The sequence below is a fragment of the Micropterus salmoides genome, unplaced genomic scaffold (genome assembly GCF_014851395.1).
Source record: "Micropterus salmoides isolate LMB-PRFRI ecotype aquatic unplaced genomic scaffold, ASM1485139v1 Ms_hic_scaffold_1, whole genome shotgun sequence".
NCBI lineage: Eukaryota > Metazoa > Chordata > Actinopteri > Centrarchiformes > Centrarchidae > Micropterus > Micropterus salmoides.
Genome location: NW_024040040.1, coordinates 59,351,063 through 59,365,005, shown reverse-complemented (window position 1 = coordinate 59,365,005; position 13,943 = coordinate 59,351,063). Strand labels below are relative to the sequence as shown.

General features: G+C 42.0%; 1 protein-coding gene across 1 annotated transcript in view; it reads left to right on the top strand.

Moving 5' to 3' along the window:
• LOC119914465 (P2X purinoceptor 3-like) overlaps positions 1-12,355 on the top strand; it is a 44,385-nt gene extending 32,030 nt beyond the window's left edge. Inside the window, 1 exon segment of the mRNA XM_038733781.1 lies at positions 12,165-12,355. Within this exon segment, the coding sequence (XP_038589709.1) occupies positions 12,165-12,290 (126 nt within the window). The 3' untranslated portion in view covers positions 12,291-12,355.
• Positions 12,356-13,943: the final 1,588 nt, after the last annotated feature.

Here is a 13,943-nt window from a genome sequence, read left to right as displayed (position 1 = left end):
ATGTTTGAAATATTATATCATAAGAACTCGTTTTGGGCACCACCTAAAATTTGCTGTCCACCCAAGGCTTTTCGGACTCCTTGGGTATAGCTAATAATTGCCAACAATTGTAACTAGTGATCAGTTAGTTTTTAAATGCTCAGTTATTTTACAGTTTTTTCCAACTGCTTATTCACAAACTCTTTACATGTCACACAGTTTTTGAAACCTCTCACTCAAAGAGCAAAACCTCATCTCAAATCTCCAAAACCATTAGCTATTTCTCAGCCTTTCACTCAGTTTTCAGTTGCATAAAACACTTTTTTCAAAACACTGCACACAATCCTCTACCAAAGACACAAAAATCTAACAGGAAGTGACCTGCTTTCCTGTCCCAAACACAACCAAAAATCCAAACTCTGCACTTATTCACCAGGTCACACAGCCACTCCTCGCATGTGCAAACACTAACTGCTTAACTGATCACTAACCAATCACTGTTTTAGTAAACAGTAGATCTATACATAGGTCAAAGGTTAAATTACCTGTTTTGAACAATGGATGCCAACAATGGACAGAGAGCGGCGTACCAGTATCGGGTTCTTCCGTTCGCCCTAGCACTCTCTCCTCGCACCTTCACCAAATGCATGGATGCAGCTCTAGCCCCGATGAGGCTCCCAGGCGTCTGCATACTGAAATACATTGACGGCTGGCTCATCTTGGCTCAGTCTCGGGAGTTAGTGGTTCGGCATCGAGATGTCGTCCTCGCCCACCTTCAGCGTTTGGGGCTGCAGCTCAACGCGAAGAAGAGCGTGCTGACGCCCACCCAACGGACTACGTTCCTAGGGGTGGTCGACTATGCCGGCCCACCTGTCGCCTGCATGCGTCGGGTCCATTTTGTCCACAGTGACCAGAGTTCAGTTAGGCTGCACCATCACTGTAAAACACTTTCAGAGGGTGTTGGGTCTCCTGGCAGCAGCATCCAGTATAATACCTTCTGGCCTGCTGCACATGAGAGCCCTGCAGTGGGGGTTAAAATCCAAGGGATTCTCCCCGAGGGGAAATCCGCTCCATCTGATACGGGTTACGAGCAGGTGCCTTCATTCCCTGTCAGTATGGAGGAAATCTTGGTTCCTGTCCCAAGGTCCCGTGTTGGGAGCGTCATGTCGCCGAACAATTATTCGACAGATGCCTCACTCACGGGATGGGGCGCAGTCATGGACGGCCGCTTTGCGAGAGGCTACTGGGAGGAGCATCATTTCTCTTGGAACATAAATTGCCTGGAAATGTTGGCGGTTTTCAGAGCTCTAAGGAGTTTTCTGTCCGCCCTCCGCGGCCGCCACATCCTTGTCAGGACCGCCAATACGGCAGTGGTGGCCTATTTGAATCACCAGGAGGGTCTGTGCTCGTGCCCATTATGCAAGCTGGTGCATCAGATCCTCCTGTGGTCCCAGCAGAGACTGCTGTCCCTCAGAGCGATGTATATCCCTGGGACCCAGATTCAGGGAGCAGACCTGCTGTCGCGACAGGGGCTGAGGCCCGGGGAATGGAGACTCCACCCCGAGGTGGTGGAGTGGTTGTGCGAAGGTTCGGCCCAGTAGCCGTGGACCTGTTTGCGTCTTGAGAGACTACGCACTGTCCACTCTGGTTCTCTCTCTCACCCCCAGCCCACTAGGGCTGGATGCCATGGTGCAGATGCCGAGGCTGCGTCTGTATGCTCTTCCCCCAGTTGCTCTGCCCCCGGGAGTTCTGGAGGGGGTCCGTCAGGACGGTGTCAGCCTACTGTTAGTAGCCCTGTTTTTGTCCGGTTTTTGTCTCGGACATAATATTGCTCCTAGAGGGCCCGCCCTGGCAGGTCCCCCTCTGAGGAGAGACCTGCTGTCCCAGGTGGAGGACCGGGCCTTTCACCCGCGCCCTGTCCTGTGGCAGCTATGGGTCTGGCCTCTGAGGGGTCGCAGTTCTTAGTGGCGGGCCTGACGACTGGAGCAGTCTCATGTTAAACTCAGATAAAACTGAAGTTATTGTTCTGGGGCCTAAGCACCTCCGTGACGCATTATCTAAAGATATAGTTTCCCTAGATGGCATCGCCCTGGCCTCCAGCACCACTGTGAGGAATCTTGGAGTTATCTTTGATCAGGACATGTCGTTTAAGTCTCACATTAAGCAAATTTCAAGGACCGCCTTTTTTCACCTACGTAATATTGCGAAAATCAGGAACATCCTGTCTAAAATGATGCAGAAAAACTAGTCCATGCATTTGTTACTTCTAGGCTGGATTACTGCAATTCCTTATTATCAGGCTGCTCGAAAGACTCTTCAGCTGATCCAGAATGCAGCAGCACGTGTTCTGACAGGAACCAGGAAAAGAGATCACATTTCTCCTGTTTTAGCTTCTTTGCATTGGCTTCCAGTAAAATCCAGAATAGAATTTAAAATCATTCCTCTTACCTACAAAGCTCTTAATGGTCAGGCACCATCTTATCTTAAAGAGCTCATAGTACCTTACTACCCCACCAGAGCACTGCGCTCCCAGAATGCAGGGTTACTTGTGGTTCCTAGAGTCTCCAAAAGTAGACTAGGAGCCAGAGCGTTCAGCTATCAAGCTCCTCTCCTGTGGAACCAGGTTCCAGTTTGGGTTCAGGAGGCAGACACCATCTCCACATTTAAGAGTAGGCTTAAGACTTTCCTCTTTGATAAAGCTTATAGTTAGGGCTGGCTCAGGTAGTCCTGAACCATCCCTTAGTTATGCTGCTATAGGCCTAGACTGCCGGGGGATTTCCCATGATGCACTGAGCTCCTCTCTCCTCTACTTTCTCTCCCTCTGTATGCAACCTTATCCCATTATTGCATGTTACTAACACAACTTCTCCCCTTTCTGGTAGTCTTGTGCTTTCTCGTCCCTCTCCTCTCTCCTCCTATCACTTCCTGCAGGTTTTCTGGCTCTGGAGCTGTGGAGTCTGGAGCTGTGGCTGCGGGTCACCTGCTGCCCCCATGTTCCTGCTCGACACCCTCTGCTGCAACGACTATTGTTGCTAGTCTTATTGTTATTATTGTTATTATAATCATTAACATTACGATGGTTACCATTAACACTATTATAAATATCTGTACCATTTTTCATTTAGTCTATAGCAACATTACCTTCACTGTGTGTACCTCTGTGTGTATATTGTGTAGGCTGCCTCCCTCCCCTCTCTCTCTCCTTACATCTCTCTCTCCTTACATCTCTCTCTCTCTCTCTCTCTCACCCCAACCGGTCGAGGCAGATGGCCGCCCACACAGAGCCATGGTTCTGCTCGAGGTTTCTGCCTCTTAAAAGGAAGTTTTTCCTTGCCTCTGTCGCCTAGTGCTTGCTCTTGGTGGGAACTGTTGGGCTTCTGTAAATAACATCACAGAGTACGGTCTAGACCTGCTCTTTTATGAAAAGCGCTGTGAGATAACTGTTGTTGTGATTTGGCGCTATATAAATAAAATTGAATTGAATTGAATTGAGACACTGCTCAGCTCCAGAGCACCGTCCACGAGAAGGATGTACGGCCTGAAGTGGAATGTGTTTAAATGCCACCTGGTGTAGAGAACGGGCGGTGGACCCAGTTACCTGCCTGGTAACTATGGTACTGGAGTTCCTCCAGGACCGTTTCTCTGCTGGCCTTTTTCCCCATCCACACTCAAGGTGTATGTGGCTGCCATGGCAGCGTTCCATGCCCCTTTGAGGGGTGGGCCTCTGGGGAGGCTTCCATGAGGGGGGGGTTGATGCAGTCAGAGTCTTTAGTTTATGGCCTCTTTGACCATTCCGTGGTGTAGAGAACCAGGACCGAAAGGTTTTTTTTCACTTTGATGTTTTGAGGTAACCGTAGGGTGAGGTGGTTACCATGGTTACTTTGCCCTTTTAGTCTTCCTATGGAGTGTCCGTAGTGAAACCTTTACAGCCAGAGTGGTCGGATGGTCCCAGAATAAATTTCCCTCTCTCACACACATGCCAACGCACAAACACACACACAGCTGTCCACTACTTGCCCCAGATGTCTGTGATATTGCAACAGGAGGCCTACTCACACTAGGCAAGTGGATTAAGTTTTAATCGCCTGAAAAATGCCATCAAAGACTATTGCTCAAGGAGAGACCGCAATTCCGCCCTTTACGGTAATATTAAAGTGTTATTATTTTATACACTGGCATATTATCATTTGTAGCGCTGTAGTAATTGGAGGATGCATCAAAAAGCCAGTAATACTAAACAAATAAGCTGCAGTCAATATAGAGTAATACGTACGCTACAATACAACTGAGTTCTTTTTCGCGGGTCGCGGCCTCAACCTGTTTGGTCAAAACTCTCTGCATGATAAGTCTTTTTATCTTGTAAATAAACAGAGACAGTATATACTCATTACAATGAAAAATACATTTGTGACTCAAAATATCGGTTATTGACGAATGAATTAGTGACCCCCACAGATGCATGATTTTACTCCTTCCATGTGAGCTCACACTCTCCTTATGGGAGCTGAGCTCCCACTGGCTCCCACGTAACTGGAACCCTGGTTTTAAGTCTAGCATGTCTGTTTGAGTCAGTGCAGGGGTATTTCTACACACCAAGGCCAAATCTTGGGATGACGCCCCCCTGGGTAAAATAATCAATCACCTTCTCTTGAAAGTAAATTTCATGAATTCTCAGCACTTAAGACTAAAATGGCACTTTGAGAAGCTTGATAAATACTGGCCCTGATGTTTGAGAAGGGCCCACAAGTTCTCAATAGGATTCAAGTCAGGTGAGGAAAGGGGCCAGGTCATTATTTTGGCAACTTTGAAGGACTTGCTGGATAGACAATCAGTGGAGTACTTGGAGCATTGTCCTGCATAAAGATCATGGCCATCTTGAAAGCTGATGACATCCTCCTGTAACACTGCTTGAAGAAAGTATCTTCCAGAAACTGGCAGTAGGTTTGGGAGTTGAGTTTGAGTGCATCTTCACCCTGAAAAGGTCCAGCTATCTCATCCTTAATGACAGCTGCCCATACCAGTACCCCTCCTCCACCTTGCTGGCGCCTGAGTCAAAGTGGTGCCATGTCCATCAGTGATCCAGCCACAGGCCATCCATCTGATCCATCACTCTCATTTCATCTGTCCATAAAACCTTTAAGAAAAAATGTCTTCAGGTATTTCTTTGCCCAATTTTGACGCTTCAACTTGTGAATCTTATTCAGTGGTGGCTGTGTTTCAGCCTTCCTGGCATTGGCCATGTCTCTGAACACTTACAGAGTAAGTACAGTGTAATGACACTCCAGGTAGGTTGCAGTTCTGGAAAATAGTGGTACTGAAGGATAATGGGTACCTGGTAGCTTCGCGTTTAATTCCACTCAAGTCTTTTGCAGGTAATTTGTGCCTTTTCTTCTCCATGCACTTTTTTTCGCACCAGTTCTCTATTCACGACAAAATGTTTGATTGTCCGGTGGTCACGCCTCAAAAGTTTAGTTATTTCAAGAGTGTTGCATCTGTCTGTTACAATTTTTCAGTTAAATCCCTTGGGTTTAATCTTCTGAAAAAGCTTTTAATGTATGTAGTATGCAGTTAAGACATTCAAAGCACAAAACCTGGGATTAAGAGCTTCTGTTAAAATATATGTGGTAATATATTAAAGAGCAAAACATCTCTCTTTCTACCCTTTTCTATTTTTGGTAATTGTTTTTTGGTATTTATAATTGGGGTTTTAGGGAATATTGGTGAGGAAGGTGGTTAGTTTTGGGTGAGTTTGACTCCCAGTCGGTGCACTGGGAGTCAATGGAGAATGGCAGCTCCGGGTGCGGAAAGTTTGGAGTTTCTAACGAGGCGTCACGGTGTGAAAATCGATGTTACTGCAAGTATAGAGGAGTGTAGTTTAGCGGTGAGTGCAGTAGTTGGTCATGAGAATGTTTTATCGGCGTTGCGAATGAACAACGCGATTGTTTTGTTAGTTAAGACGATTGAATTGGCGAACTTGTTGGTGGAGAGTGGTGTAGAGATTGGTGGTATTTTTACCTCAGTGCTACCTCTCTCTACGCCGTCTAAGAGAGTAACGTTATCTAATGTGCTGCCGTTCATCAAGAACGAAGTTCTAGTTGGAATGCTCTCGAGGTATGGGAAACTGGTCTCTCCCATTAAGATGATTTTGATTAGAAGTAAGTCATCGTTGTTGAAACATGTGGTGTCTTTCAGGCGTTATGTTTATATGGTACTGAAAGATAACGTTGAGGAACTTGATCTGACTCTAAATTTTCGACATGAAGAATTTAATTACGTGATATATGCTACAACTAATACAATGAGGTGTTTTGGTTGCGGTGAAAATGGACACCTTATTCGTGGTTGTCCAAAAAGAGAGGAAAACGTAAATAAAACTGCATTAACTGTTGCTTCAGAAAGTGCAAATGAAGTGCAGAATGAAATCGCTACAGTTGTTGAGGAGATGCCGGGTCCAAGCAGGGCGTCGGTTGCTCCTAAAGTAGTAGAGAAGGTTTCTGAGATTGTGGAAAATTCAGAAATTGTTGGAAAAGTCGGTGTAGCTGCAGCTGGGGAGAAAGAGGGTATATGTTCCCAGAGGATAGAACAAGCAGTTGTTGATTCAGATGATGGCAGTAACAGTGAAGACGAGGCTATGGTAAATCCAGAAGATGGTGATTCTGTGTTGGGAGATGAAGAATGTCTTTTTAAAATCCCCCAAAAAAGGAAGTTGTTGGAATGCCCTGCTGAAAAAAAAGCAAAAAGAATAGATCGCATTCATATGAGCCAGACTGACACTGAGAGCGAAAGTGACATTTCAGAATGTAGTGTCACTGCTAGTCTGCCCCAAAGTGGTTTCTCTAGCCAACGTACACTGTTGTGGATATTAAGTCATTTTTGAAAATAACAAAAAATGTGAAAAAAGTCAAACTAGAGGAGTATTTTCCAGACATAATACAGTTTATCGAGAAGGTAAAGATTTTTAGAAGTGAAAGTTGTTTCACTAATCAAGAGGTTTACCGTCTTAAGAAAATTATTACGAAATTAAGTAGTCAGTCAGGCGGGCCCAGTGAAAACAGCCAGAATGGGTAAATTGAGGCATCTTTTATGGCTTTGTTTCTTTTGCTCTCTTTCTTTATCCTTTATGGGGGAAATACATTTTGCTTCCTTGAATGTTAATGGAGCAAGAGATTTTAAGAAGAGAGCTCAAGTTTTTGAATTAATGAAATATAAGAAAATTGATGTGTTGTTTTTACAAGAGACACATACTGATGTATCAAATGCTGTAGACTGGGTAAAAGAATTTGATGGATTAGTGATTTTAAGCCATCATACCTCATTGAGTGAGTGGAGTTGCAGTGTTATTTTCAAAAGATTTTACTCCATACTCTTATAGTATAGAGGAAAAAATGAAAGGAAGGTTGCTGAAGATTAAAGCTGTATTTGAAAATAGTTATTTTGTTTTTGTCTGTGTATACGCTCCAACTATGGCATTGGATGATGTTTTAAATGAGTGTTATAATGATGATTTTTTTAATGTTAGGAGGTTGTACTGAAAATCTCATAGATCGAAATCATGTTGAACCACACATGCAATCCAGAAAGAGGCTAATTCAAATGAAAAAGTCTCATAGCATAATTGATATATGGAGGAATTTCCATGGTATACAGAGACAGTATACTTGGGCTCATGCTCATGAAAATCAGTTATCGCTGGCAAGGCTTGATAGATTCTATGGATTTAAGCATCAATTAAGCATGTTTAGAGAATGTTCAATAAGTCCGGTTTGTTTTTCCAATCACAGCTTGATAAAATGTGTTGTAGCAAAAAGTTTTGTCAAATCAAAAAGTGCTTATTGGCATTTTAACAATAATTTATTATCTGACTTTTTTTTTAGAGAAGTTTTTAAAGAGTTCTGGACAAATGCTAAAGCTATGAAATCATCTTTCTTAACATTGCAGCAGTGGTGGGATTTTGTTAAAATACAAATCAAACAATTGTGTCAACAATATACTCACAACGCCACAAGAGACAAAAATACCTCAATGAGTATGTTAGAAGAAGAGTTGATGAAGCTACAAGAGCTTGCAGAGTCCACAAAAGATGCCACCCATATAGAGCACATAAAAAGGAAAAAAAAAATATTATCTGACATGCTAGGTTGTGGGTTAGGGGAAGGGTTAGGGTTAGGGTTAGGGTTATCCCGTTTTCAAAGTGCAGAATTAATGGATGCTCCTTCTAAATTCTTTTTCAGTCTAGAAAAAAAGAATGGACAGAAAAAGTTAATTCATGCCTTGCAGTCTGAAGAAGGGGATTTGTTGACAAATCCCTCAGATATTAGGAAGAGAGCTGTACTTTTTTATAAAGAGTTGTACAAAAGTGAAATTTCTGAAGAGCAAGATGATAATTTGAATTTTTTTGAAAATTTACCTCAGATAACTAAAAATGCAAATGAGGAAATTAGTAAAACTCTGAGTTTAGTTGAGCTCGAAAATGCCCTTAAAAGAATGGAAAATGGAAAAGCACCAATTCAATTCAATTCAATTCAATTCAATTCAATTTTATTTATATAGCGCCAAATCACAACAACAGTTATCTCACAGCGCTTTTCATAAAAGAGCAGGTCTAGACCGTACTCTGTGATGATATTTACAGAAGCCCAACAGTTCCCACCAAGAGCAAGCACTAGGCGACAGAGGCAAGGAAAAACTTCCTTTTAAGAGGCAGAAACCTCGAGCAGAACCATGGCTCAGGGTGGGCGGCCATCTGCCTCGACCGGTTGGGGTGAGAGAGAGAGAGAGAGAGAGAAAGAGAGAGAGAAAGAGAGTGAAAGAGAGAGAGAGAGAGAAAGAGAGAGAGAGAGAGAGAGAGAGGGATGTAAGGAGAGAGAGAGGGGAGGGAGGCAGCCTACACAATATACACACAGAGGTACAGACAGCGAAGGTAATGTTGCTATAAACTAAATGAAAAATGGTACAGATATTTATAATAGTGTTAATGGTAACCATCATAATGTTAATGATTATAATAACAATAATAAAAATTAGACTAGCAACAATAGTCGTTGCAGTAGAGGGTGTCGAGCAGGAACACGGGGGCAGCAGGCGACCCGCAGCCACAGATCCAGACTCCACAGCTCCAGAGCCAGAAAACCTGCAGGAAGTGATAGGAGGAGAGAGGAGAGGGACGAGAAAGCACAAGACTACCAGAAAGGGGAGAAGTTGTGTTAGTAACATGCAATAATGGGATAAGGTTGCATACAGAGGGAGAGAAAGTAGAGGAGAGAGGAGCTCAGTGCATCATGGGAAATCCCCCGGCAGTCTAGGCCTATAGCAGCATAACTAAGGGATGGTTCAGCACTACCTGAGCCAGCCCTAACTATAAGCTTTATCAAAGAGGAAAGTCTTAAGCCTACTCTTAAATGTGGAGATGGTGTCTGCCTCCTGAACCCAAACTGGAACCTGGTTCCACAGGAGAGGAGCTTGATAGCTGAACGCTGTGGCTCCTAGTCTACTTTTGGAGACTCTAGGAACCGCAAGTAACCCTGCATTCTGGGAGCTCTGGTGGGGTAGTAAGGTACTATGAGCTCTTTAAGATAAGATGGTGCCACCAGGTATTGATGGCATTACAACTGAATTTTATAAATCTTTTTGGGTAGAAATAGGTCCAGAATTATTAACAGTTTTTAATGAGAGTCGGGCAGATGGACAACTGCCTAGAAGCTGCCGTAGAGCAATCATTACTTTATTGCCTAAAAAAGGAGATTTAAACGACATCAAAAATTGGAGACCAGTAAGTTTATTGTGTAATGACTATAAAATATTGTCTAAAGCTTTGGCAATCAGATTGGGGGAAGTCATTGAATCGATTATTCATCCAGATCAGTCATATTGCGTACCAGGAAGGAGAATCTTTGATAATGTTTCTTTTATCAGAGATATTTTTTACTGTGGAAAAATTTTTAACGTAGACTTTGGTATGATATCAATCGATCAAGAGAAGGCTTTCGACAGAGTCGAGCATATTTATTTATGGAGTGTTTTAAAAGCCTTTGGTTTTAGTTCGGAGTTTATTGAAGTGATTAAGATGATGTATTGTGGCGTTGAGAGTATATTAAAGATTAATGGTGACTTATGCTCTTCATTTAGTGTCTACAGGGGTGTCAGACAAGGCTGTGCGCTGTCAGGCATGTTGTACACCTGTGTATGCCAAATTGTGCTACTGTTTTTAAGTTATCAGCATACGCTGATGATGTCATTGTCATAATCAGTGAACCCAACGATGTCAATGTGATGTTGAAGATTTTAGATGATTTTAAAACTCTTTCTTCAGCAAAGGTTAACTGGGAAAAAAGTGAAGCCATACTAGTTGGAAAATGGTAAAAGGTGAACCAAGGGTTCCTGATGGACTAAACTGGACAAGAGATGGTTTTAAATATCTAGGAGTCTTTGTAGGAGATGAAAATGTTGTAAAAAAGAATTTTGAAGGCACTGTTGAAAAGATCAAAGGGCGACTGGATAAGTGGAGGTTTTTACTCCCTAAAATTTCCTATAAAGGCAGAATTTTGATCATAAACAATCTGGTTGCCTCTGCACTTTTACACCGCCTAGCTTGTATAGATCCCCCAGTAGATGTACTGACGAAAATCCAGTCAATTATAATCGATTTCTTCTGGGACAGAATGCACTGGGTATCAAAAAGTGTGTTGTATTTATCAAAAGACGAAGGAGGACTTGGGTTGATACACTTGCAGAGCAGAACGGCTGCATTTCGTCTGCAATACGTACAGAGACTTTTGAAGTGCTCCTCAGAGTCCAGTTGGATGGCGGCTGCCTGTGCGATCCTCCGGAATATCGAAGGGCTAGGACTGGACAAAACTTTATTCTGGTTGGACTCTCAAAGACTGAAAATATCTAATTGTCCAGTTTTTTATCGTAACTTATTAAAAGTTTGGTCTCTGTTTAAGAAAAGTAGGGAAAGCAATGTTGCTTCTCTGTTTTGGCTACTTCGAGAACCATTGGTCGGTGGCTCACGTTTGGATTTATCACGTGAGTTTTCTTTTGCCATACCAGAAAGGACTTTGTGTAACGCCAAGTTGACAGAAATTGGTCATCTACATCAAATAGCAGGACCTGCTTTTAGGAATGTGACCGCGATTGCTGAGCATTTAGGACTCAAATCATGCCGTATAGTAGAAAAAGCACTTGAAAAGTGGAGATCGGCCCTCACTGAGGAAGAGACAGATCTGCTGGATCATTACTCACAGGGGTTAATAAACCCTGATTGTAAAGACCCTTTTCCGAAGTTGGGTATTTCTCCCATTTTGGGAGAACACAACAGCATGTTTTTACATTGTAAAGAAATAATGATTGTGGGTTCAAATGTTGTACTTGGGAAAGAATTGTATAAGGTTTGTGTAAAAGTTTTTAATAAGAAATGTTTAGATAACAAGTGTGATACACCATGGCGAAATATACTTAATCTTGCTGTCGATGAAAAGCCAGAATGTAGAGCCTTGTATAAGTCACCATTGATCAAAAAAACTGGGGATTTACAGTGGAGAGTGTTACATGGTGCTATTGCAGTAAATGCATTCGTCTCCTTGATCAATTCTGAAGTGACTGAAGGCTGCCCTTTTGTTTGGAAAAAGAGACTATTTTTCATGCTTTTATGCACTGTGGGAGGTTAAAACCTTTATTTGATATTTTGAGAAAATTTTTTGATTCTTTTAATGAGGTTTTTTCAATGAAAGTGTTTATTTGTGGATTTAAATATGTGAAGTGTCAATTGTTGAATTTCTTGATAGGTCAGGCAAAAATGGTGATTTATACCACAAGGAAAGAAAAAATTGAGCAAAATGTTTGCAACAGTTTGGTAGCAATTTTTATAAAATTAGTCAAATCTAGGATTTTGATTGATTATCATTATTATAGATTAATGCATGATTTTTTATCCTTTGAGGTAAGATGGTGTCTAAAGAAGGTCCTTTGTGAAATTGTTGAAGAAGAGTTGCTGTTTTCTATCTTTTAAGATTTTTTATTGGTTTTTAAATTAATGATGTTGTTTGGCAGTTTGTAATAGTTATTGTGTATATTGTAATTAAAAAGGGTTTTGAAAATCAAAATCAAATCTCTCTCTCTCTCTCTCTCTCTCTCTCTCTCTCTCTCTCTCTCTCTCTCTCTCTCTCTCTCTCTCTCTCAAACTACAGGTGTCAGACAGCCCGCTGGGTACCCAAAGCCATGGGCTGCACCGCTCCCAGTTGTCACTCAGACATAACGAGACCATCATGAGGTCCACTGACTCAGGGGGATTTTCAACTAATCATTACAGCTGAATGGACAGAAGCTACAGCCAATGGTCAGGGAGCAGTAGACTGAGGACGACGACAAGGATGTGTCCGATCTGTCAGATATCTAGAATTGTTACCATGTTACCCATAAATATTTCAAAAACATTACAATTATATATATATATATATATATATATATATATATATATATACATACATACATACATACACACACACACACACACACACACACACACACACACACTGTATATAAAATAAATTAAACTTCGAAAGCATGATGTCTTTGCATGGTGACACCTCTGGCTCAGGATTTTCAGAGCAGGAAGAAAACTAACTGAAAAATATGTTCAAGCTCTTTGAATGTTTTGTACCTTGCATTAAAACTATTGTACTGCACCACAACTACATTATGAAAGCCTTTGTGAAAGCAAGAATAAACAATGTTTATTTGCTGAGGTCCATCAGTACCATCGGAAGTTAGTTTGACATCAGGATCAGTTTGTTTTCAGAACAGTCTGAGGATTCTCAGGTCCTGGTTATCCAAGGTGGGTTACAATCAAGGACTTGGTTGAAGATACTTGAAGATGTTTCACCTCTCATCCATAGGCTTCTTCAGTAACAACAGTTACTTGGAGTCGGAGTCCCCCGAGGCCAAGTCGGAACGACTGTCATTGGCATTGTCACATTAGGACTAATGTAATGTTATGTTCAATCTACTGGGAAGAGATGAAAGGACAGCATTGTAAGTGGGCAATAAATGGTGTCACAGACTTAGGCGTCACTAGACCCTTTTTAAGGGGGCACGTGCCCCAGTAAAAAGGTCAAGACACCTTGGCGTAGTTTTTGGACATGTAACATCAAACATCTGCAACATCCGCTCAAGTTAGCAATAATAAAAACACGTCTGGTTATGCTTTTAAAATAAAACTACTGGTTAACGTGAAACGGCCCGTTGCTACCATTGTGAAACGTCGCCAAAAAGAAAAACGAGTCAAAGGTGAAAGAGTGTCTGTTACGCTGATGAGAGTATGACGAGGGACTATCCTTCTGGGCACAAGAATTTTCGGGAACAGCAGTCAGGTAAACTTGTGTTCTCTCCTCTCAAAGTCTGATGTCAGCGGATAACAGTAAGTTAATGTGCTAGCTGCATTGAATCTGGCTGGGAAGTTCATCTGTCTGTGTTTTGGTTGCTTGCCAGACTTTGTGTCTGAACAATGTTAGAGTGAAATACAACCTTTTATTATATTTAATAACTGCCGACGGGCCACGGTGTTTATAAACTGCACCTCAGAAAATATAACCGCGTCGCTCGTAAACTTGCGTTCACATGCCCATGCATTAAATGAAACTTGCGCATTCCAGCAGCAACATAAGTGGGACCAGTCCTGACAAGATACATGTGTGATAGCACTCCTCATAGCAACTCATCATTTTAAAACAAGACAGTAATTATCTGTCTCTCAGTCAGCTGGGCAGACAGGGCAATATAGATGCACATGTCTCAGTAAATAATAAACATCAAGTAAGTCAGGTCATATAGTATTTTACATTTGAAAATGTATTAAAGGAGTGGCCCTGACGGAGCTGATAACATTAATATCTGGTTATCAGGATATAAGTATTATTATCTATAAATTACAGTTACTATGCTGAAGTTTGTCAGTAGATGCTGGATCA